This window comes from Zootoca vivipara, chromosome 16 (assembly GCF_965207765.1).
Source record: "Zootoca vivipara chromosome 16, rZooViv2.hap1.1, whole genome shotgun sequence".
Lineage (NCBI taxonomy): Eukaryota > Metazoa > Chordata > Lepidosauria > Squamata > Lacertidae > Zootoca > Zootoca vivipara.
Genome location: NC_142599.1, coordinates 16,744,609 through 16,767,815, shown reverse-complemented (window position 1 = coordinate 16,767,815; position 23,207 = coordinate 16,744,609). Strand labels below are relative to the sequence as shown.

Here is a 23,207-nt window from a genome sequence, read left to right as displayed (position 1 = left end):
CCGGATTTACATATAAGCTAAACAAGCTATAGTTTAGGGGCCCACTCTCTTGGCCCCCCCCCAAAAAAAAAATTAAAGGAAAAAAAACCCCTGGATGTACATTTCCAAAATAAAAAATAAAAAACAAATAAAATAAAATAAAACCTACATACAGCAACAGTGTTTTGTGTTGTGTAGGCTCCTATGATGTAAGTCATGGGCCCCGCCTGCTAGCCTGCTCCCTAAAATATCACTGGTTGGCTCATTTCTATATATAGGGTGCCTACATTCTACATGGGCTGGTTGCATGGCAACATGTGCAAAGGGCTTTAGATACCTGTTAGGTCCCTAAATTACCATATGGCATATATTCAACACAAAAAACAGTGACAAATTGTTGTTGACAAAGGACAGCTGGACATATAAAGGGCCCCATTACCTTCAGTAGCTTAGGGCCTCATCAAACCTAAATCGGGCCCCCGACAGACTACCTGCTTAAAAACCTCTCCTTCATTGGAGGTTTTTAAGCAGATGTTTTAGTTGAGATTCCTGCATTGCAGAGGTTTGGGCTAGATCACCCTTGGATCCCTTCCATCTCTACAGTTCTGATCCCAGTTCTCCCATTGAGACAACAGCCACGTCCTTGTTGACCCCAATTTCCAATTTTAGCAGCCCATTAGCAGGCCAGCTTCATTTTACCCTCCCCTCCTTGCTACTTTGGAAGATGCTGACACAGATCCTCAAGTCTTCGACATTTTTTGAAAAGTTGCCTGCTCTTTGCCTGCTCTTCTCTACCTGGGCAGCAGGCCAGGAGGAGGTGGCGTCCTTCCTCAGCTCCTGCTGCTGGGATTTCACAGCCGGCCATGGGGGATTCCTGGAGCCATCCCTGCTTCGGCTTTCTGGATTATAAAACAGAGAAGTTTGCACTCACCAGGAACAGGAAGGTCGGAGTCTTGCACCGCCTGATCCAGCTCGGGATCGTGGGCTACATCCTCGGGTAAGAGCTGCAGAAGCAACGAGACGGGTGTTGAGAAGCCTTCGAAATCGCAAGTCACTGACATTTCTGAGATGTTGCTAGTGAGCTGGTGGACGGCAGCAGCCAGCTTGGAGGTGAATTGCGGTTCGAGGACCTGCCCCCCCCCCCCCCGCGAGAAAGAAAGACACAGTGACACAGGGTATTTGAGTTAATGGGTAGAATAAGGCCACAACTTTATTGGTTAGAGCAAGTGAGAGGTATTGGCTTAGGCATTGGACTCTCTAGCAAGCATGACTCCACCCCGCTCAGCGGGGGGTCGAATCAGGTTAACACCCCAAGCAAGGAGCCTGTTGATGCAAATACAACTGAAAGCTCCCCCTGGTGTCACCGGGGTCGTGCCATGGCCCTAGCCACCAGCAGGGCGTCGGACGGGATCCACGACCGCCGGATCCCTTAGGCGGATACCCCTATAAGAGGAGGGTTGGATGATGACCACAACCAGTCCTCGAACACACCAGACAACTCCATATTCCAATGCCTACCGCCAAATACCGAAGAAGTTGTGACGAATTGCTATGAGGTAGGCGAAAAAACCAAGAGGCCGGTGCCAAGTCCATAGCAAGGTCAAAGCGAACACCCTAAAGGAAGACCTAAAGGGAGGGTGGGCGGGAGATCCGATGAGGAGCAGCAGCAAAAGGGGAGATCTGTAGGCTGCCGCGCTCTTTTGAAGCCGGTAACCCCGCCCACAAGCTGGCCCTATTGGCCAGCCAGGGCCCTGAGCGCGGCAGCAGGTATAGGTGGAGCAGGGGGCCGAACACGCCCCCCTGCTCGGTGCGTAGAGCAGGTCCCGCCCGCAAAGTCCCCCCTCCCTGAAGAGGAGGGATCTTCGTTGAATGGGAAGCAACACACAGTCTTCCCCTCCCTGGAACTTTGGAACTCCCTGCCTATTGACATAAGGCCGGCACCTTCTCTGTATTGTGTTCTTTTCAATGCCTGCTATAAAAGACAAAAACATTCCTGTTTAGACAAGCTGGCCCAGGTGCTTAGAAAGCTGGTGCAAATTTAAATCTGCTTTTAGTCTTTTGTTATTTTACCTTTTTGGAAATCTTACTGTTCTTAGTGATAATTTTATTGTTTTATCTTTTTTTGTAAACCTCTTTGAGGGTTGTGTTTTTTTTTTACAATCAAGCAGTGTATAAATGTTATGAAATGAGTAAATAATTTCATTTATTTATTTGGTAACATTCATATACCCTGGGTTGTAAAACAAAAAAACACCTCAAAGCAGTTTTTGGACTCAGGCTGTGCACGCACCATACATTTAAAGCCTCCCCCTCCCTCCCTCCCCCAAGCATATTACCCACCCCAGCGCTACAATTCCCAACACTCTCAACAAACTACAGTTCCAGGCGTCTTTTATGGAGTATGTGTGTGGTGCCTACAGCTCCCATGAGCCTCTGCCAGCACAGCCAGTGCTGAGTGAAGATGGGAACTCCAGTCCAAAACAACTGTGAGGCACCGGGTTCAAGGAAGGCTGCAAAGGGAAATAGTTCAGGGCTTAATAATAATAGTTTTGTTTTTTTTAATACCCCACCCATCTGGCTGATATGAGTTATTGCAATCGTGCATGCTGAGGCTCAGGGATGGGGAACCTCTTCCAGACTGAGGGCCACATGAAAGTGGTGGGTGGGGCCAGAGGCAAAAGTGGGTGGAGCAACAAATGCAAATTTCCCCTTTTCCCAGTAGGCTAGTTTCAACACACACTTGTGCAGCTCTCGCAACCTTCCTCCCAAACAAAGAGTCTCTTTTTTATATATATAAAAATTTTTATTGCATTTTTCCATACATCATAAACCATACAACCACAAATGCCACTTAATTGATATAAACCAAAATAATAAAAATAAAAAAATTATCCCTTATTATTACATTATTACATTTCTTTTTTTTCCATCCAAGAAATAAGGAAAGACTAATAAAATAATAATAATAAAATAAAATAAAACAAAACGAAGAGTTCAAGACAGGCAAAACACACTCAAGGGGTGGATCTACACACAGGGGAGGGGGGAAACGCTATAAAGAAGTCAGAAATTAAATTGTTATAACAAAAGGGGGGGAAACCGCTATGGAAAATCGCATAGATTTTTTTTTGTTTTATTTTTGCTCTCTGGAGCCTCTGGTGTAGCATGTTTATAACACATTCAAGACGCTGTTTTCTGACTAACGTAGCTGAGCCCAAGCAGTGCATGAATCAGGACTGGGGAGAGATGTGGCTGGGGAGACATCCGAGGGCCAGATAGAGAGGAGTGGAGGGCTGCATTCATTCCTGGGGTTCCCTACTGCAGAGGACCTTAAATTCATGCTTATTTATGGTATTGTAAAGTTAGAAAAGGCCTTCAAAAGGGCAGAATCCTTTGTACACATAGTCGAACACTAAATAATAGTCTAATCTCTGAAGGGATGAAAATGAGTAAGGTTGAGGAGCTCCTTGGTCAGGGTGTTCCACTGCAGGGGTGCCACCACAGAAAAAGGCCCTGCTCCTTGCAGCCACCTGGAAATGCTGAGGCAATTGTATCGATGATCTCCAAGGGTGGGGCAATGTATCTGGAGCATGGAAGGAGGGTTCTTTTAAGCGTGCGTGTTAAGCATCTTGGACCCCTGTTCTTTCTGCTGCCTCGCAGGTGGGTGTTTCTAGCAAAAAAGGGCTACCAGGAGAAAGATACTGACCCTCACATCTCAGTGATCACCAAACTGAAAGGGATTTCTGTCACACGCGTCCGAGAGCTTGGGGACCGACTCTGGGATGTGGCAGATTACGTGAAACCCCCCCAGGTATCCTTTCTTTGGACTTGTGACTGCAAAAGAATTACCCATCTGGATCAGGCCATATGAAAGTTTGTGGTACTAATACTACTACTAGGAGTAAAAGTTACAAACAGTAGTAAAGTAGTGGTAAAGTTACTAATAGTGGTAAAGTTGTGTTGTTTATTTACTTTAAAGCCTTTATAAACCACTTTGTTTCTTAAAAATTCAGCACTGTACCATATAAAAACAAACAATAGCATTAAGCCAAAAATAAAACCAATAAGATGCATATCAAAAAAAAAAAATTGGGGGCATTAAAAAACAACAACCAACCTCAGTTAACAGATAAACTAAGGGGGAATTCGAAACAAAAGTTTATGGAAAAATGGGATAAGTTTAGAAAATATTTACAAGAAACTTATAATAATGACGAAGTCTTTAGGACAGTCTTGGATTGATTGGTATGTATTAAAGAATCAGATAAATGGGTATGATCGGTGATACTGTGTACAAAAGGAATTATAAGAACTTGAGGAGAAAGGATTGTACATAGAGAAACTAAATGAGTCTCACAGCGGACAGCGACTGGAAGTCAAACCAAGAATATGATTTGAGGAATATTGCAACAAGGAAAAAGAGATAAGAAACGGAAAAACTGGTAATGTAGATAGATTTTATTTTGTAATACTTGTAACATTATGGAATTTTCCTATGTTTTTTTTTTCTTTCAATAAAAAAAAACAACAACAACAACAACCAACAACTGAATGTATGTATTTTGAAACATTTCACAGGGGGAAAACATGTTATTTGTGGTGACCAATTTCATTGCTACTCCAAAGCAAGTGCAAGGATCATGTCCAGAGGTACGTTGCTGGCTTCTCTTTATAGGTAATTTTTTGCTTACTCTACAGTTGCAAGGAGGGAGGAACCTTTTGGAAGCCACATGCTAGTGGTGGGCGGGGTCAGAGGCAAAAGTGGGTGGAGCAACAAATGTAAATTTTACTGTTGTACAACAAATTGGTTCCAGTGCAGAGGTCGCATCCAAGGCAGAGATCACATCTGATGCCATTCTCTATCCAGGCAAGCAAGGGTTCAAGGATACGCCCCAGCCCCTTAAAAAGATATGGAAACTAGATTAATAGACAAATAGAAAAATTATTAGAATTGGCACACAAATTCTTCCCAAGGACTGGACTAAAATTTGGGAATCGCAACCCTTAAAATCTGCTTTCAGTTTTCTTGCAGAAAACTACCAATTGAAACTCATTGAAATTACTACACAGGTAGTATTGCACTCCTTTGCAAATGCCAATAATGTCCTTTAGTTGTTGGAGGGGTTGCAGTAGTTGGAAGGGACCCTGAGGGTCATCTAGTCCAACCCCATGCAATTCAAGAATCTCAACTAGATCATACATGATTTTACTTCGACTTTGTTATTTTAACCCACGTGCAACCGTACACATTCTACGTCCCTACTTTACAGTTTTGTTTTTCATCTTTTGATCGCCATCGGTTATTATAATTGTCCTCTCTGCTTTATATACAGTATTAAACGAAATGAAAACAAACCTTTCTTGTTTATAAAACAGGACCTGTCCCAGCTAGACTAAAACTCTTGAGGAGAGTGCAAGGCAAGGCCTGGGAGAGACGTGGCCTCGAAGGGGTTGTGTGGCTTCTGGAGGGCCAGATAGAGAGTTCTGGGGGCCGTATTCAGTCTGGAGCTCCCCCACCCCTGCTGTGCAGTTTGACCTCCCTGCCCGAGCCTCCCAACCATTTGCCTGCTCTCAGCCCAAATCATAACCATATTGCATCATTGTAGGCAGCACACGTGGGTCGGCGGTTCGAATCCCTGCGACGGGGTGAGCTCCCGTTGCTCGGTCCCTGCTCCTGCCAACCTAGCAATTCGAAAGCACGTCAAAGTGCAAGTACAGTGGTACCTCAGGTTAAGAACTTAATTCGTTCTGGAGGTCTGTTCTTAACCTGAAACTGTTCTTAACCTGAGGTACCACTTTAGCTAATGGGGCCTCCCGCTACTGCTGCGCCGCCGCCACACGATTTCTGTTCTCATCCTGAAGCAAAGTTCTTAACCTGAGGTACTACTTCCAGGTTAGCGGTGTCTGTAACCTGAAGAGTCTGTAACCTGAAGCATCTGTAACCCGACATACCACTGTAGATAAATAGGTACCGCTCGGGTGAGAAGGTAAACGGCATTTCCGTGCGCTGCTCTGGTTCGCCAGAAGCAGCTTAGTCATGCTGGCCACATGACCCGGAAGCTGTACGCCGGCTCCCTTGGCCAATACCGCGAGATGAGCGCCGCAACCCCAGAGTCGTATGCGACTGGACCTAATGGTCAGGGGTCCCTTTACCTTTAGGCGTCACACCAGCTTATTGTGTGTTGGTTCAGATAATTCAACATCATCGCAGCAGCAAGGGGCCGACCAAGTTGCCCTTAGACCCTGTGACAGGTCCCACTAGAGCTTTATAATGGAATGCCAAGCAGACCCTCTCACAGGGTTCCCCTGCAGATGCTTTTCCTTCTCAACAATTGTCTTCTCCGCCAGCACCCTTCCATCCCCGATGGGTATTGCAGGAGAGATCAGGACTGTTCTCCAGGACAGCCGGTGGTCCACGGAAACGGTAAGGAGGTCTGTTTCAATCCTGGTCCCTACCATAGCTGCCAAGTTATCCCTTTTTTACAGGGATTTTCCCTTATGCTGAATAGGCTTCCTCGCGAGAAAAGCGAAAACTTGGCAGCTATGGTTCCTACCCGCTGCTCTCCACATCACCCACATCAGAACGGCGAATTTAGCACCAGTTTCTCAGCATTTACAGCTTGCAAGGCTCTCTCTTGCAGCCTTCCCCAACCAGCAGCAGGGGGAGCCGTTTTCCGTTTCGCCTCAGGCGGCAAAATGTACTGGGCCGGCCCTGCCAATGGAAGTTGTAGTCCAATAATATCTGAAGGGGGAAGCTTCTCTCTTGTTTTTTAGATTTCTCCTCTGCATGCTTCCCTCCATTCCCCAAAAGCAGCCAGCCTTGCCACAAGTTACAAAAACCGCTCGATTTCTTACTACCAGCCTCGTTACCTGTTGTTGCTGAAGGATTCCAAACCATCGATGCCAATTGGAAATCTGTGCAGTTTATGTTGGGGTTAATTCAGACAGAAATTTCCCAGGTGTCGAAAAAGGTTATTTATGCATGCCACTACTGCGGCCTGTGTTTTGTTAGCCCAAAAATGGAAAACGAGCAAGATCCCAACTAAAGAAGAATGGCAACTTAAATTGATAGAATATACGCAGCTTGCAGACCTAACATATAGAACAAGAGAACAAGAAGAACATATGTTTAAAGAAGATTGGAAAATGTTTATTGTTTATATGGGGGGGGGAATTGTGTACACTTGAAAACGTTGGCAAGCATTAAGATAAATTCAACAGTGTAAATAAGTTTTGATGGACAGAATAATGGAATTTTGAATGGTTTAGTTTATGTAAAATATGCAGGCATTTATGTTATGCAAAATGAACCATCGAAAAAGAAGAAGTCATTGATATTTTATGGTTGTTTAAATGAATATTCTAAAATGTAAACAGAAAATTTAATACAAACTATAGGGGGGAAAGGAAATCAGTGCAGTTTGGAAAGGCTCAGTCAGCCACCTTGATTCAAAACAGCACCCGGTTGTATCTCAGGAACCAGCAGGCAAAATTTGGCCACATTATTCCAAGAGGTGTCGAAATGCATAGCAAATATTTTCTAAAACATATAGCAGATTAAGCCACTTCATGGTGAATTAAACCATTTGCCCATCTAGCTCAGGATTATCTGAGCTTTTCAGGGTCTAATGGGCAAATATGTCAATCTCAGTATCTCTCAGTTTCTGCTTTTCCCAATTTCATTCATTTAACAGCATGCACATATAGCTTGAGTGTCAGAAAACCTCTAAGTGGTTTCCAAAAATATAGGATAAAGCAATACCTTACACGAGGGAGTTGGGCTGCAATGCACCTTGAAAGGAATAAAGGGCTTCGGTAAAAAGAAGACATAACTGAGATGTGGTTCGGTTCTCTTGCAGGAGTAAAAACAGGGAAGTGTGTCCCATTCGATGCATCCCATAATTCCTGTGAGATCTATGGGTGGTGTCCGGTGGAAAACAAGAGCTTGTCCAGGTATGGAAGTTGTCCTCTTTGATCCTGTTTTAATGGCTATCTGTATCTCTGTCCCCCAAACCCACCGCAAGCCAGGCAGACATCTTCAGATAGGGAACAGGCAGTAGCTGCTAACAAAAGAAGAAATTTGGTTGAGAGTTGGTGGCCCTTCCCACAAGGTGTATTGCTGGTCAAATAGGCATTGCAGGGTTTTTTTCCAGATGATACCAGAAGCCTTCAGAACCTGTTTAGGCAGAGGAAAAAGTACCAACTCCTCTTTCAAGCCACCTTCGGGGTAGGGTGGTGGGTGGTGGAATTAACACTATTTTTGGTTTCCAAGAGAGAACTTTGCCCAAATCATTTTAAAAAATGAAAACAAATTAAAAACTTCTTTACCTAAGCCTAACAAATATGTAGGCTGGTGCCATTGTTTTTAGCTAATCTTTGATTTTAATTACTTTTTGAATGTTTTAGATAGCTGCTTTTAACTGTTTTATTGATTCATTCTTTTGTAAACTGCTTTGAGGTTTTTTTCTACTTCTTACAACTAAGCAACATGTAAATGTCATGATGTATGTATAAATAAATAAAAAATCAGCCACCACGTATTATCAGACATCCACCTTTCTCATGGAAAGGTAGCTTAACGTATTCCCCAACAGCCTACAGGTTGCAAAAACCAAATGGTCATGTTCCTTTCCTGATTGCGTTAATAAAAAGGTAAAGGGACCCATGACCGTAAGGTCCAGTCGCAGACGACTCTGGGGTTGCGGCGCTCATCTCGTTTTACTGGCCGAGGGAGCCGGCATACAGCTTCTGGGTCATGTGGCCAGCATGACTAAGCCGCTTCTGGCGAACCAGAGCAGCGCACGGAAACGCCGTTTACCTTCCCGCTGTAGCGGTTCCTATTTATCTACTTGCATTTTGATGTGCTTTCGAACTGCTAGGTGGGCAGGAGCTGGGACCAAGCAACGGGAGCTCACCCCATCGCGGGGATTTGAACCACCGACCTTCTGATCAGCAAGCCCTGGGCTCTGTGGTTTAGACCACAGCGCCACCCACATCCCTGAATGCATTCATAGGCCCACGTATTTTCTGTTTCCCACCTAGGAAACCACTCTTGGCTGAAGCGGAGAATTTCACTCTCTTTATTAAAAACACCGTCAACTTTTCCAAGTTTAACTTCTCCAGGTAAGGGCCGAGATCTTTAAAGCAGGGTGGGGACGGTTTTCAGAGAGGGTTTGGGATACTGTTTGCAAACAGGAATGTCAGTCATGGCACCAACACCCAGCCCTCTGTTGACACAGGTTAGATAAGTTGTGCAGGTTGCTGTGTGGTCTAGAAACTCTGCAAAGTTTGTAGCAGTGCCACAAAAGATGTCTTCAGATTCTTGCTTTCGGGGGATGTTACTGTTTTACCATATATTGTATTGCAGTTTTTTTTAAAAAGTTTTTATTTATACTTTTCAGGTTTATGCATTTCAATAATTTTACAATCATTGTAACTTCCTTCCCCCTCCTTCTGCAGTTCCTTAAATTTATTTTTTTATACAACTTCTGCATATCCAAATTCAATTCATTTGCTCATTTAATTATCTAAATATATACAGTACTCTTCGGAAACTGCAGGTTATTACAATAATCCTGCCAATGTTTTTATCTGTTTGTAATTTATCTGTAAATCTCCAACAAACCATTTCCGTTCTTTAAAAGTTTGTTAACTTGATTTCTTATTCTTCAGGTAAGTTTTGCCATTTCTGCATATTCCATAAGTTTTTGTATCCATTCTTCCTTTGCTAGGACTTCTGCTTCTTTCCATTTTGGGGCGAGTAGCATTATTGCTGCTGTAGTAGCATACATGAATAAGTTTCTGTACGATTTAGGTAGTTCTGTCCCTATAATTCCCAGTTTTGTGTGTTATATGATATGGCATCATTTCAACTTCATGGCGTGTCTCTCCATGTGTACGCTATTTGCAGTTTTTGTCATCTGTTTGGCGACTATTTTAGTATTAAGTGGCATATAAATATAGGAAACAATTCTATTGCAAATAAAGGTGCCACAAGGCTCTTTCTCCCATGCTGCTATTACAACACATTTCCCAAAGACTTCAGTTTTTCTCATGCTTTCATTCAGGACAAACACGCTGAAGACGATGGATGGCTCCTACTTCAAGGGGTGTCGATATGATGCCGTGGATGACCCTTATTGCCCCGTGTTTCGCATTCGTGACATGGTCGAGGCAGCTGGGGAGAGCTTTGAGGAGCTGGCTCACCGGGTAGGTCTCCCCTTTTGCTTCAGCAACCCATCCCATGAATGCAGGCGCGGAGGGGCAGGGCTCTTTGGGAAACATCCCATGCTCAGCCCCCAGCAGTATCTCCAGGTAGCAATGGGAACACCCCCTGCCTGAAACTCTGGAGAGCTGCTGACAGTCAGTGTAGACAATACTGAGCTAGATGGACCAACAGTCTGATTCAGCATAAGGCAGCAAAAAAAAAAAAAAAGCTAACGCCATTCAAGGCTGCATCAACAGAAGTATAGTGTCCAGGTCAAGGGAAGTCATAGCACTATTCTGCCTTAGTCAGACCACACCTGAAGTACTGTGTCCAGTTCTGGGCGCCACAATTTATGAAGGATATTGACAAGCCGGAACATGTGCCACCAAGATGATTAAGGGTCTGGAAACCGAACCTTAAAAGCAATGGTTGAGGGAAATGGGTATGTTTCGCCTGGGGGGAAAGGAGCCTGAGACTTGATATGATAAAGCCATCTTCAACTATCTAAAGGGCTGTCACATAGAAGGTGGAGCAAGCTTGTTTTCTCCTGCTCTGATGGCTTCAAGTTTCAAGAAAGGAGATTTTGACTAAACATCAGGAAGAACTTTCTAATGGTAAGATCTGTTTGACGGACCACCTCAGAAGGTGGTGGGCTCTTTTTCACTGGGGGTTTTTAAGCAGAGGCTGGCTGGCCATCTGTAATGGGATGCTTTAGTTGAAGTTCTTCCATTGCAGAGGGTTGGGCGATATGATCCTCAAATTCCCTTTCAACTCTACAATTCTATGATTCTGTGATAATTAAACAGCTTGCAGCACCTACATTTTGGTTCTTTAAAACTCGTGGCTTCCTCCATAGAATCCTGGGAACTGTAGTTTGTTAAGTGTGCTGGCAATGGTACAGGGCCGGATTTAGGTTTGATGGGGCCCTAAGCTACTGAAGGTAATAGGGCCCTTTATATGTTCAGCTGTCCTTTGTCAACAACAAATTGTCACTGTTTTTTTGTGTTGAACATATGCTATATGGTAATTTATGGACCAAATAGGTATCTAAAGCCCTTTGCACGTAACAAAAGGCTAGCAGGCGGGGCCCATTATTTACATCATAGGAGCCTACACAACACAAAACACTGTTGCTGTATGTAGGTTTTATTTTATTTGTTTTTTTTAACCTTATACTAGCTGGCCCTGCCACGCGTTGCTGTGGCTCAGTCTGTTAAATGGAGCCTCAGAGTCCCCCTTCAGATAATAATAATAATAATAATAATAATAATAATAATAATAATAATAATAATAAATTATTTATACCCTGCCCATCTGGCTGGGTTTCCCCAGCCACTCTGGGCGGCCTCCAACAGAAAAATAAAACACAGTAATCTATTAAACATTAAAAGCCTCCCTGAACAGGGGACCTTCAGAGTCCCCCTGTTTTACGCATGCCTGTGACTCCCCCCACCCTGTTCTGACCCATTACCTATCCCGCCCCCTCCTCCCCCCATCCCCCACCCAGGCAAGCCCCCACCTCCACTCGGCCTAGTCTGGAAAGCGGCCTAGTCTGCAAAGCCAAGCCGAGATGCTGTGGAGAGGGAAGCTTTCCTAGGTGCAGTACCAGTGTAGCCATCACTAGAGGGCACTGGTTTGCAACCTCTCCTGTGCTCCCAGCATGCACTTTCGTATGATTTGTGAGTTCTGAAACACGGGGTTTGGGGGTTTTTACCTGGCGTAGGTGACACATCTGTCTTAGCAAACTTTCCTATAGCCTTCAGACATTTGCATGGTGATGTTGTGCCAAAATTTCACCTCAATCGGTCAAGCGGTTTTGGTGAAAAGTGGAAACACACCCACATGCCCAGTTTACATTTTTATATACGGTATATAGATTTTGGAAATGTACATCCAGTCCCCCCCCCTGTATTTTTTGTGCCCCCCCCCCAAGAAAGTGGGGCCCTAAGCTATAGTTTGTTTAGCTTATACATAAATCCGGCACTGCAATGGTAGCTCTGTGAGGCATAAACTACAGTTCCCAGGATTCTTTGGGGGAAGTGTTAAATATGCGTTGTAGATGTGACCTTTATCTCAGAACAATGTGAGAAGGGGAGATGCTGAAGCAACGTTTGCTCAATACTAATAGACTAACCAGTGCCTTCTGTCCTTCTCCTCCATTAATCTTGTGGCATTTGGTGAATCCCACACAGGGGGGCGCTATCGGCCTGCGGATCGACTGGGATTGTGACTTGGACCAGCCTCCTTTGCAATGCAGGCCCTGCTATTCCTTCACTCTGCTGGAAAAGAAATTTAACTTCAGGTGGGCACAGGAGCAGGTGGGAGGGTGTGAAGGAAGCAGTGCGCAAGCCACTCTGTCTTAAGTAGGGATTGGGGGGGGTGTTGTGGAATTCAATTCTGCTTGCATTTAAAGGCGAACCCGCCCAATTCACGCTTATTGAAACAGTACGTGAAACAAAACACAGCAACCCTTCAGAATCTACACTTCTCTGAATTCTGCAATGCCGAGAAATGTCCAGAAAACTGTATATGTTAGCAAAAGAAGAAGAAGAAGAAGAAGAAGAAGAAGAAGAAGAAGAAGAAGAAGAAGAAGAAGAACAACAACAACAACAACAACAACAACAACAACAACAACATACGCAAATGCATCAGGGGAAACTACTTTGCAATAATTTGTATATTGGGGGAAATTGCATATGTATTGGGAAAGAGCCGTGCTAAAAAAAACTGTTGAATATTTTCTTTTTCCAAAAATGCAAACCGATGTGGAAATGTGGAGAATTCGAGACTGGGGAAATGAGATAGATAAGGTCCCCCCATCCCTCATCTTAGGAAGCAAAGATAGACACAAGTGCCCCTGAGCAGATGCAGAGTGCATTTCTTTCACCAGTGGGTAACCGAATCCCCTCTGCAGATCAGGGGTTGGGGAGGTGGTGATGGTGGGGGTTTCCTGCGTAGGAGGGTGTTGGTTCTAGACTGATGTGAACAGGGCCCTTCTCTTTCTCTAGAACTGAGTCTGGTAATCCCCTTCTTTTAGCGATCTGCCAGGGAGCATTGCCAGGGTGCTACTGTTTCCCAGTCTGTCCTATCAAAACATACTTTGGCACCAAGTGAAACCATACGAACTGGAATTTTTTGCAGGCACTTTCTGTCCACCTTCACCCTCCTAGTTTTATGTTGCATGGTTTACTGTACATACAGCATTTGCCACTTTCCGTATCATTTCCTGCTGCTGCTCATCATAGAGAAAGGACTCACCATTATTCAGGTCACTGAAAGCTCCCCACCCCCAAGCTACCCAGTAGCCATCAATAGTCTTCAGCGATTTGCCCAATCCTCTTTTAAAGCCATCCAGGTTGGTGGCTGTCATTGCTTCTTGCAGGGGTGAGTCCCAGAGTTTAACTGTGTGCTGCGTGAAGAAGTCCTTCCTATTTAACTGTCCTTGGGCACACAATCCTGAACACAGAGCACCTGATGTATATGAGGAGGTATCTGAACTATTGGGTCTCACTAACCACGACTCCCCGGAAGACCAGAGAAGTTAGACTGGCTCCCTCCTGGTTATCCTCCCACTGGCAGGCTAATAGGTAAAAAAAGGTAAAGGTAAAGGACCCCTGGATGGTTAAGTCCAGTCAAAGGCGACTATGGGGTTGCGGTGCTCATCTCGCTTTCAGGCCGAGGGAGCCGGCCTTTGTCCACAGACAGCTTTCTGGGTCATGTGGCCAGCAGGACTAAACTGCTTCTGGCGCAACAAGACACCGTGACGGAAACCAGAGCACACGGAAATGCCGTTTACCTTTCCGCCACAGTGGTACCTATTTATCTACTTGCACTGGCATGCTTTCGCACTGCTAGGTTGGCAGGAGCTGGGACAGAGCAACGGGAGCTCACCCCGTCACAGGGATTCGAACCGCCAACCTTCTGATCGCTAAGCCCAAGAGGCTCAGAGGTTTGGACCATAGCGCCACCCACGCTCCTATACCTTCCTATTCAGACAAGCCTTTGGAAACTGAAGCGCAGGTGATGCTGTCAGGGCAAACGGCATTTTAATAGCTGGTTCTGCATGTGTTCTGATGTGTTCTGATGGTTGTTTTTAGCTAGTTCATTGATACCACTTTGCATTTCATTATGTTGCTATTAAGCCAACTTGCACCCCAACTTGGCAGAAAGGAGGGATGTGAATATATTCAAAAACTAGATAAATAATATGAGAGGTCAGGCACTCCTCGCAGTATCTTGAACCCAAGTCGTCAAGGGCCCTGACAATCGTTAAAAGAACCTCAAACGTGGTCCAGTAGCATGTGGACCAAGCCACAGCTCCTGCCCATACACTGCTCATCTGCCTGCTTTCTTTCTTCAGAACTGCCTCCTATTATTGGGACCCCCTGAACCAGCAGTCTCGGAGCCTGTTAAAACTCTATGGTATCCGCTTTGACATTTCAGTCCATGGCCAGGTAAGGACCTCTGAGGCCCCATGTGCAGCAGATCCCTAGGGGAGGAGGTGCTCTGCAGGGATCCCATTCATTGCCCCCCAAGTGTTAGAAACTGAGATATGAAAGCTAGGAGCTAAAGGGCACCTTATACTGAGGTTGTGGGCGCAACAATGGAATGTCTAGGCACGCTTTTTTAATAACAAGAATACAAAGCTGAAAATGAGCGAACTGCCGCTAAAATATTATGTTCATTTTTCACACGGTCTAGTCCTTCCCCTGCCCACCCCCCTAATATTCTGTTGCGCCGGAGCTGGCTGAAATCTCTGGAGACACCGATTCCAAGGAAAGGGGGGGAGATCTAGTTTTTAGGGCAGCAAGAAAAAGGGGGAAGAAGATTTCGAAAATTAATTATGAATATTTTTGGGTAAAAGGTTAGAGAATATTGGGTAATAAAGGTAAGGAGAAGTAGGATGGGTAAAAGGTTAAAAAGAAGCTATAAATTGGATGAAAGGAGGTAATTTTAGATTTGGAAACTGCAATAATTAGTGATTGATAAGGAACTCAAGAGGGGGAAATGAGGAAGTCCGAAATATTTGGATTAGAAATGGGAGAAGATGATAATGTTTTATGCCTTTTTATTTTTAATTTGGGCCTTTTTTCTTTCTTTTTCCTTTACCTTTCCTTCACTCTTTTATATACAATGAGTAAGAATGATTTAAAAATAAGGTTATGAAATGTGAGATAAGATGTAATTTTATGATATTTAGATGAGATTTGGAAATGATAAGAGTTAACTATAAACTAGGATAGTAAGAATAGGGAAGGGAAGATGCTGGAAGAAGTAAGAGGGGATATACATTGTCTTTTTCTTTTTTGCATTTTGTGTTTTTGTATCTCTCTTTCAATTTTTTTCTTTTCTTTTTCTTTTTTCTCTATGTAAAATTCAATACAAATTATTTTTTAAAAAAATATATTCTGTTGCGCCACAGGCAGAAAGTTGGGGGGGAAGCTTATATTCCCAATTATTTGTGCCTTTTATTTACCATGCCCACAGAATCTCAGTGCACCAGTGGCCTGACTTAGTAGGTTAATGCAGGGGAAATCCCTAACTCACCAAGTGTTTGAGACCCGTCGGCTACCCTCACCTGGTTTAGCTAGCCAGCCGAAGCCTTTCCCAGGGTGTGGTTTCTGTCGCATGCTGGCAGCTTCTAAGAGCCACAGGTGAGAGCTGAGTGCAGGGTCAGGACGAAAGACAGACAAAAAAATCCCAGAATGAGTGCAACATGTGTCCCCCCCACCCGAGTTGCTACACCTCCCCTAATACCCTACACTCTTTTTATGACTCAGGCTGGGAAATTTAGCATCATTCCCACCGCTGTCAACTTGGGAACAGGAGCTGCCTTCCTTGGAGCTGTAAGTATGACCGGTAGAGTAAAAAAAGAGGCCCTTTTGGACTACAACTCCCAACAGCCCCGGGCGGTGCAGCTGTACGATGCCGCTGGGGCTGATGGGAGTTGTAGATCCAGAGAAACAGAGAGCACTGTGTTGGCGAAGGCTGGTCTGGATCATAGCTGCCAAGTCTCCCGTTTTCCCCGGGAAATCCCCGTTTTTCCAGCTGTTCCTAGCTGAAAAAACAGATTTTTTTGTTTCCCACCCCGGTTTATTCTGGCACGGCGGCCATTTTGGAACTGGGTGGAGCATGCTCAGAAGCGACTTTTGATGCTGCTCTGCCCAGTTCCAAAATGACTGCAGTGCGACTTCTGGCACGGTGGCCATTTTGGAACTGGGCAAAGCAGCATCAAATGTCACTTCTGAGCATGCTCCGCCCAGTTCCCAAATGGCGGCAGCGCTACTTCCGGTCTGCTATTTCTGGCCCGGTCCCTTATTTCTCTGACAGCAACTTGGCAGGTATGGTCTGGATGCTGAATGATGTCTTGCCATCCTAGGCTGCCGTGGTTTGCGACCTCGTCCTGTTGTACCTCGATACAAAAGCCGAATTCTATCGGAGCGAGAAATACGAGGAGGTAACAGGGATTGGATGTGGGCTGGCCTGGTGCTGCTGCCTTTGAATTCCTTTTCTCTCCACCATGCCCTTTGTTGTAAGCATCCCTTTGCTGCTGCCTTGCCTGCATGCTCCGGTTCTGTCCCATTTAGCACTCGCTGTCGCACCCCATCATCCCGCTGTGGGGAATCGCAACCTCAGCAGCCCCTTGTGCTCCCTGGGGGGACCGGCAGCGACTGGTCAGGGTTTTGAGAGGGATTGTGCATCTGACGGTGTCTGACTCCCCAAGCCTTTACTTCATTTCTGGGGGGTGTCCCTGGTAAAAGCAGAGGGACATGGGTGGCGCTGTGGTCTAACCACTGAGCCGCTTGAGCTTGCCGATCAGAAGGTTGGCAGTTCGAATCCCCGCAACGGAGTGAGCTCCTGCTGCTCTGTCCCAGCTCCTGCCCACCTAGCAGTTCGAAAGCACACAAGTGCAAGTAGATAAATAGGTGGCGGAAACAGCATTTCTGTGCGCTCTGGTTTCCGTCACAGTGTCCCGTTGCGCCGGAAGCGGTTTAGTCCTGCTGGCCACATGACCCGAAAAGCTGTCTGTGGGCAAACGCTGGCTGCCTCGGCCTGAAAGCGAGATGAGTGCCACAACCCCACAGTCACCTTTGACTGGACTTACCATAACTGTCCAGGGGTCCTTTACCTTTTACCTGGTAAAATCAGGCTTTTCTGCAGGCTTTTTCCTCAGGCTTTGCTGCTAAAACACAGCCCTCAGATCATGGGGGCAGATTAAAAATAAAACAACACGACGAGAGCCTGCTGGATCAGGCCAATGGCCCCTTTAGTCTAGCATCCTGTTCTCGCAGTGGCCAACCAGATGCCTCAATGGGAAATCCACAAGCAGGATTCGACCACAAGACCCCTCTCTCTCCTGCTGTTTCCAGCAAATGGTATTCAGAAACATTGCTGCCTCCAGCCACGCAGTGCCTCCATTGAGCCATCGATAGCCTGATCTCCCATGTGCATTTGTGCAATCATGCTTAAAAGCCATCCAAGTTGGAGGCCCTTACAGGAGACAGTTCCACATTTTAACTCTCCGCTGTGTGGTGTAGTGGTTAAGAGCAGTGGACTCGTAATCTAGTGAACCGGGTTCGCTTCCCCGCTCCTCCACATGTAGCTGCTGGGTGACCTTAGGCTAGTCACACTTCTCAGCCTCACTCATAGTGGACTCATAATCTGCTTTGGTCCCCTTCGATCATGTCTTGCGTGACTTTTCTCTCAACTAAAAAGTCCCAAACACTGCAACCTTTCTTTAGTTCCATTCTTCATTTTGCTTGCCCTTTTCTGAACCTTTTCCAGTGCCCACAGTATCTTTCTAATATGATCCCTGTTCTACTTTTCCAGGCCAAGCCACCGAAAACCAAAGTTGACGCAGCCACATAGCCCTACAGACCACGGGCAAGAGATCTCAGGAGAGACCTAATGTGGGGTAGATGCTCCAGCAGACGGGCAAGATCTCTCCTCCCTGCTTTGGGTGCGTTTGGCCCTCAAGGAAACCGAGACTTTGGCGTCGCAACTGATGTCTCGCTTTATTCCTCCAACCAGGTGTTTTGGACTCCCATCAACCCCAGGGCTGTGCTGTCTGGGGTTGGTGGAAGTTGTAGTCCAAAACCTCCAGAGGGTAGCAGCAACACAGAGGTAGAAAGCCCCAGGGCAGCCTTTCCCAAATAGATGCCTTAAAGAGGTTTTGGACTACAATTCCCAACAACCCTGGGAGTTGTAGTTTGGAGAGGGTCTCAGATACCAGGGTGGGGGAAGCCCGTCAAACCCCCCATGTCTCTCTCGCTCGCTCTCGCTCTCAGATATATATATTCCACTTAGAATAATTCTCAGCCACACTTCTGTCGACGGAATCAAAACCTCCCCACATCAGTTTCTTTTCCTGCTTCTGCCTAAAGATCACTTTTAGATGAAACCTGCTTTTTTTTTTTACCCTTTGCTGCGGGACTTGCAGGTTTTCCTTACTTACTTGGGGAACTGGTGCATTTTTTGGCATTTATTTAAATTTATACCCCACCATGCCTCCCTGAAAAGGTGCTCAGCTTACATACAATGAGAAGGTCCCTACATTGCAGGGGGTTGGGCTAGATGACCTTCTGTGTCCTTTCCAATTCTATGATTCTGTAAGGGTCTCCCTCTCCCTCCCTCTCTCTCTCTCTCTCTCTCTCTCTCTCTCTCTGACTGTAAACTGTGTATTGGGGCACGTGGCGACAAGTGCTCCATCAAGTACTCAGGTCCCAGGTCAATTAATAAAATCAATTTATTATTATTATCACCATCGTCAGTTTATTAATCACCTTCTACACAATCCTCTCAAGGCGATGTACAATTTAAAAACACAGTTTAAAGCACACATACATTCCCAGAGTGGTTTAACAATCAATCCCTTTTCCTAAGGAACTCTGGGAATTGCAGCTCTGGGAGGGGGAAGAGGGGCTCTCCTAATAACTCTCGACAGCACCCTTAACAAACAAACACATCCCAGGATTATTTGGTGGAAGTATCAAACAGCTTCAAATGTAACCATGCTGTGCAAAGGGCAGAATAAAGAGGAACATCTTTGATATATGATGATGAATCATGTGCAATGATGATGCCCGACACACCTCTGTAAGGAGGGAGTTCCACATTTTTAGGGTTCGCCTGCATATTTATTTCTTACTTAATTATTGCATTTCTATCTCACCTCCTTCTCCAAGGAGCTCCAGGCAGCACACACAGCCCTCCCCCATCTCAGTTCAGTCCCTACAACAACCCTGCAAGGCGGGTTGGCCTGAGAGACAGTGCCTCGCCTGGGGTCACCCAGTGAGCTTTGTATGGCCGAGTGGGGATTTGAACTCTGATCTCTTAGGTGTTACTTAATGACAGCACACTAGCTCTCAGTGAGGACCACCGCCTTGAAGTGAAAACACACACACCCCGTCGCTCATTTAGCGCCCCTGTGCAGAAAGCAGGGCGGAGTCAATGCTGACGGACAGCCGAGCCCCCTGCTGGCTGCCCCTCGCACCCGGACCCAGCCCGCCGGGCCCCTCCTCAAATTGCTTCAGGTAGAACTGCCTGGCTAGCTGCCTGGTCATCCCCTTGAGAGCAAAGACAGCCGCCGTGATCTCAGAGGCAAGGAAGAGGAGGAGGACCAGGTGGACGGCCATCTCCAGCGGCAGGCGGATGATGTGCTCGTCGGTCAGGATGAACAGCAGGACGGGCGTCTCAATCAGGAAGGAGAGAAGGACAAAGCCAGCCAGTTCCGGGACCTGCAGGAGCCAAGGAACAGAGGAAGTTGCCTTGTACCCATCCATCTAGCTCAGTATTGTCTACCCCAGGCTTCCTCAACCTCGGCCCTCCAGATGTTTTGAGACTACACTTCCCATCATCCCTGACCACTGGTCCTGCTAGCTGGGGATCATGGGAGTTGTAGGCCAAAAACATCTGGAGGGCTGAGGTTGAGGACGCCTGGTCTACACTGACTGGCAGAAGCTCTGCAGGGTTCTAGATAGGGGAAATTCTATCCCTACCTGGTGAGAGTTTAAGGCTACATCCCAGCAAGGCAAAACACATTGAAGGAGGGTGCGAAGAAGAGAGGGGAGTGGCCTGGGGAAAATCCTGGGGGCCAGGCAAAGAGGTCTGGAGGGCCACACTTGGCTCTCAGCCCTGAGGTTCGTCATCCCTGCCTTGAGGCCTTACCTTCTCCTGCAGATTGCCGATAAACCCCAGGTAGAGCCGCAGGCCTTCGGCTGAGATGATCATCAGGTACGCACTGACCAGCAAGAACTGGTAGTAAGTGGGCAGTAGGCTATACTGGGAAGGAGATTAGAAAGAGAGAGAACTAGCTGCAAAGGACAATCCTGTTTCATCTAACTTTGAAAGATGGGATTGTAGAGTTGGAAGGGGACCCTAGGGTCATCTAGTCCAACCCCCTGCAATGCAGGGATCACAGCTAAAGAATCCTTGGCAGATGACACCCCCGGGGGGGGGGAACCCACTTGACCCCAACAGCTTTGGGGTTTCAGGCTGGTCTGTCCCTCCCCACCTGGAGATGCCAGGAATTGAATCTTGGTCTCCTCCTTCCACATGTAAGGCAGATGCACAGCTCCAGTTTACCATACAAAAGAAAAGGGGGGGGGAACCCTGACTACCTTCAGTTCCAGCATGACCCCCTCCGACAGGCACCAGAAGGGGAAGAAGAAGGCATTGAAGTACAGCATCATCTGTAACGGCAGGCTGGAAAGCACCGTGTGGTCTGGAAAAGACGCCGACAAAGAGCAAGGAAAGTTTGCAGCATCAGCATCAGCAGCATCTCTTGGAGAAAACAGCCTCCCCTGGACCCATTTGCCAGTGGCATTTTGTTATTTCATTAGAGCTTTGGATAAGGCACCTTGCCAAGGGATTGCCCAAAGGTTGAATGCAAGGTCGGCAGTGAATACAATTCAAAATTACGGTGAAGCGAACAGGGGCTCTTGCATAGCTTTTCACTTATTGAATTTATATCCCACCCTTACAAACGTCAACTTGGTTTGGATTACAGTTTCCCTACGAGACCGCCTTGCCCCATGCTTGCCCACTCAACTGCTCACATCTGCAGAACTAGCACTTTTACAGGTTTTTAAGTGATAGCCGCACTTTGGAATTCCCTGCCAATTGACATCAAGTAGGCATCTTCCCGGTATGGTACTCTTTTTGGCACCTGCTAAAAACACTTTGGTTAGGCAAACCTACCCAGACATGTAGAATGGTGACCTGTGTTTTATTCTGGGTTTTCACTTATTGTTGACTTATTCTTATCATCCTATATAATAATGTGCAAGTGTCTCTGCGTCCAGATTCCCTGTGTCCCTGTGTCCGCGCTACTGCGCATGTGCCCCAGGGACACAGGGATTGGACGCAGAGACTTGACGCGCGCACACACACGCATGCTCTCCCCACCCCACCCCTCTGCCTACCGTTTCCCTCGCAGTCCTCAGAAGAATCGCGGCCTTCTCCTGGGCGCCCGCCGGCCAGCTGGGCTTTGCGGAGCGTCCCGACGAAGCGGCGGCCGTGGGAGGGGCTAATCGCCCCCCCCCCACGCGCCGCCACCGCCGAGAAAGGCTGAATGCTCTAGCGCCCGTTTATTAAACGGGCTGAATGACACTAGTTATTTTAATGTTTTAAACAGCTGCTTCTAACCGGTAATTTCATTCTTTTCGGAAACCGCTTTGAAGTGTTGTATATCAAGCGGTATCTACGGTAGGAATTTTATTAAACTGAACTGAATCACGGCCACTTTATTAAATCATATTAATTGTTTTGATGAGTTTGCATTTGCTCTTTGCTTTCTTTTTAAAAAATAATTTTTATTTGATTTTACAAATATAAAATTATAACAATACAATCATACACATACACATTTAAAGATTCCTCCGAATCTCTGGACTTCCCACCTTCCCTTCAGTGGGTCCTATTATTAAACCTTTTCTACTGCATCTTTTTCAATAGTCCATACTTTATATAACTCCATTTTCTCCCTAGTACTTGCCACCATACAAGTGTTATTGCAACCCTGCTAATGTTTTCATCTGCTTACAGTGGTCTCCGCGATAAATTATTTAAAAATTCTCCATTCTTTGTTAAAGTTTTGGTCTTCTTGGTTCCTGAGCTTTCCGGTCAGTTTTGCCATTTCGGCATAGTCCAACCGTTTAATTTGCTTCCGCTCTTTGCTTTTTCAATATGCTGCCTCGTTTTGCTGTTATAGCGATTGCAGTGTTTGTTGGTCTCAATGCTGTTGCAAGCCGCTATGAGCTCAGCATTTGTTGCTGGAAAAGCAGAACACAGTCCTGAGATAGCTCAGCCGGTAGAGCATGAGACTCTTAATCTCAGGGGTGCGGGTTCAAGCCCCATGTTGGGGAAAATATTCCTGCATTGTAGGGGGGGGGGTTGGAATTAGATGGCCTTTGTGGTCCCATCCAACTCTGGCAATTTTATTATTCCAAATATTAAATCAGATGAAATAAACTGTAGAACCACAGAATGGTAGAATCATAAAATTGTAAATAGATGCTCTGCCACTGAGCTACAGCCACGGAGACCACTATATGAGTCCTTGTTTGCCCCAGTTCAATGTTAAAAGCTTTCCCAGATCTTACCAAAGCCCACTCCTCAAATCCCATCGTACCTGGGTGGTAGCTGTGTGCCAGGCCACAGTCGCCAGTCTTGTTGTTGATGAAGAGGGACCCGCTGAAAGTTGTCAGCCCCCTCCGCAAGTTGGGAGGCAGCGGAGTCTGCAGCGCCATCACTCCCAATGTGGGGGGTCGCCCTGCTGCTCTTGACCTGAATCAGGCAGGCTAGGAAAGAAGATCTGCTAATTGCATTAGTAGGCCGGGCAGCACAGCTGTCACTCAGCCATATGTCTGGAGGAGGTTAATCCTGCTGTGCTGTGAGAGGGGGGGGAAACCCCAAAGTTTCCTGGGTAAACTGGGTCTCCACCCCCATAGTTCTGCCCAGACACTGAGGTCCAGTACCGAGGGCCTTCTGGTGGTTCCCTCGTTGCGAGGAGCCAAGTTGC

General features: G+C 46.2%; 2 protein-coding genes across 5 annotated transcripts; one reads left to right on the top strand and one right to left on the bottom strand.

Moving 5' to 3' along the window:
* The first annotated feature begins 716 nt into the window (after window positions 1-716).
* Window positions 717-18,944, top strand: P2RX6 (purinergic receptor P2X 6). 4 transcript variants are annotated; one of them, XM_035098794.3, is made up of 12 exons: window positions 720-976; window positions 3,640-3,790; window positions 4,558-4,629; window positions 6,328-6,403; window positions 7,839-7,932; window positions 9,022-9,102; window positions 10,047-10,188; window positions 12,379-12,488; window positions 14,547-14,640; window positions 15,967-16,032; window positions 16,566-16,643; window positions 18,017-18,944. In XM_035098794.3, the coding sequence occupies exons 1-12, from the start codon at window positions 843-845 to the stop codon at window positions 18,053-18,055; spliced, it is 1,137 nt and encodes a 378-aa protein (XP_034954685.2). In that variant the 5' UTR covers window positions 720-842; the 3' UTR covers window positions 18,056-18,944. The 4 variants fall into 4 exon arrangements, with proteins under 4 accessions (XP_088516251.1, XP_034954685.2, XP_088516250.1 ...); XM_088660125.1 differs by lacking the exon at window positions 9,022-9,102 and having other exon boundaries at window positions 717-976; XM_088660124.1 differs by lacking the exon at window positions 16,566-16,643 and having other exon boundaries at window positions 18,017-18,194.
* Window positions 18,945-19,602: 658 nt separating this feature from the next.
* Window positions 19,603-22,935, bottom strand: LOC118076179 (transmembrane protein 17B-like). Its single transcript, XM_035098793.2, has 4 exons — window positions 22,818-22,935; window positions 20,806-20,909; window positions 20,354-20,467; window positions 19,603-19,923 (listed from the first exon to the last, which is right to left on the bottom strand). Exons 1-4 carry the CDS (start codon window positions 22,933-22,935, stop codon window positions 19,603-19,605), a joined length of 657 nt encoding a protein of 218 aa, XP_034954684.2.
* Window positions 22,936-23,207: the final 272 nt, after the last annotated feature.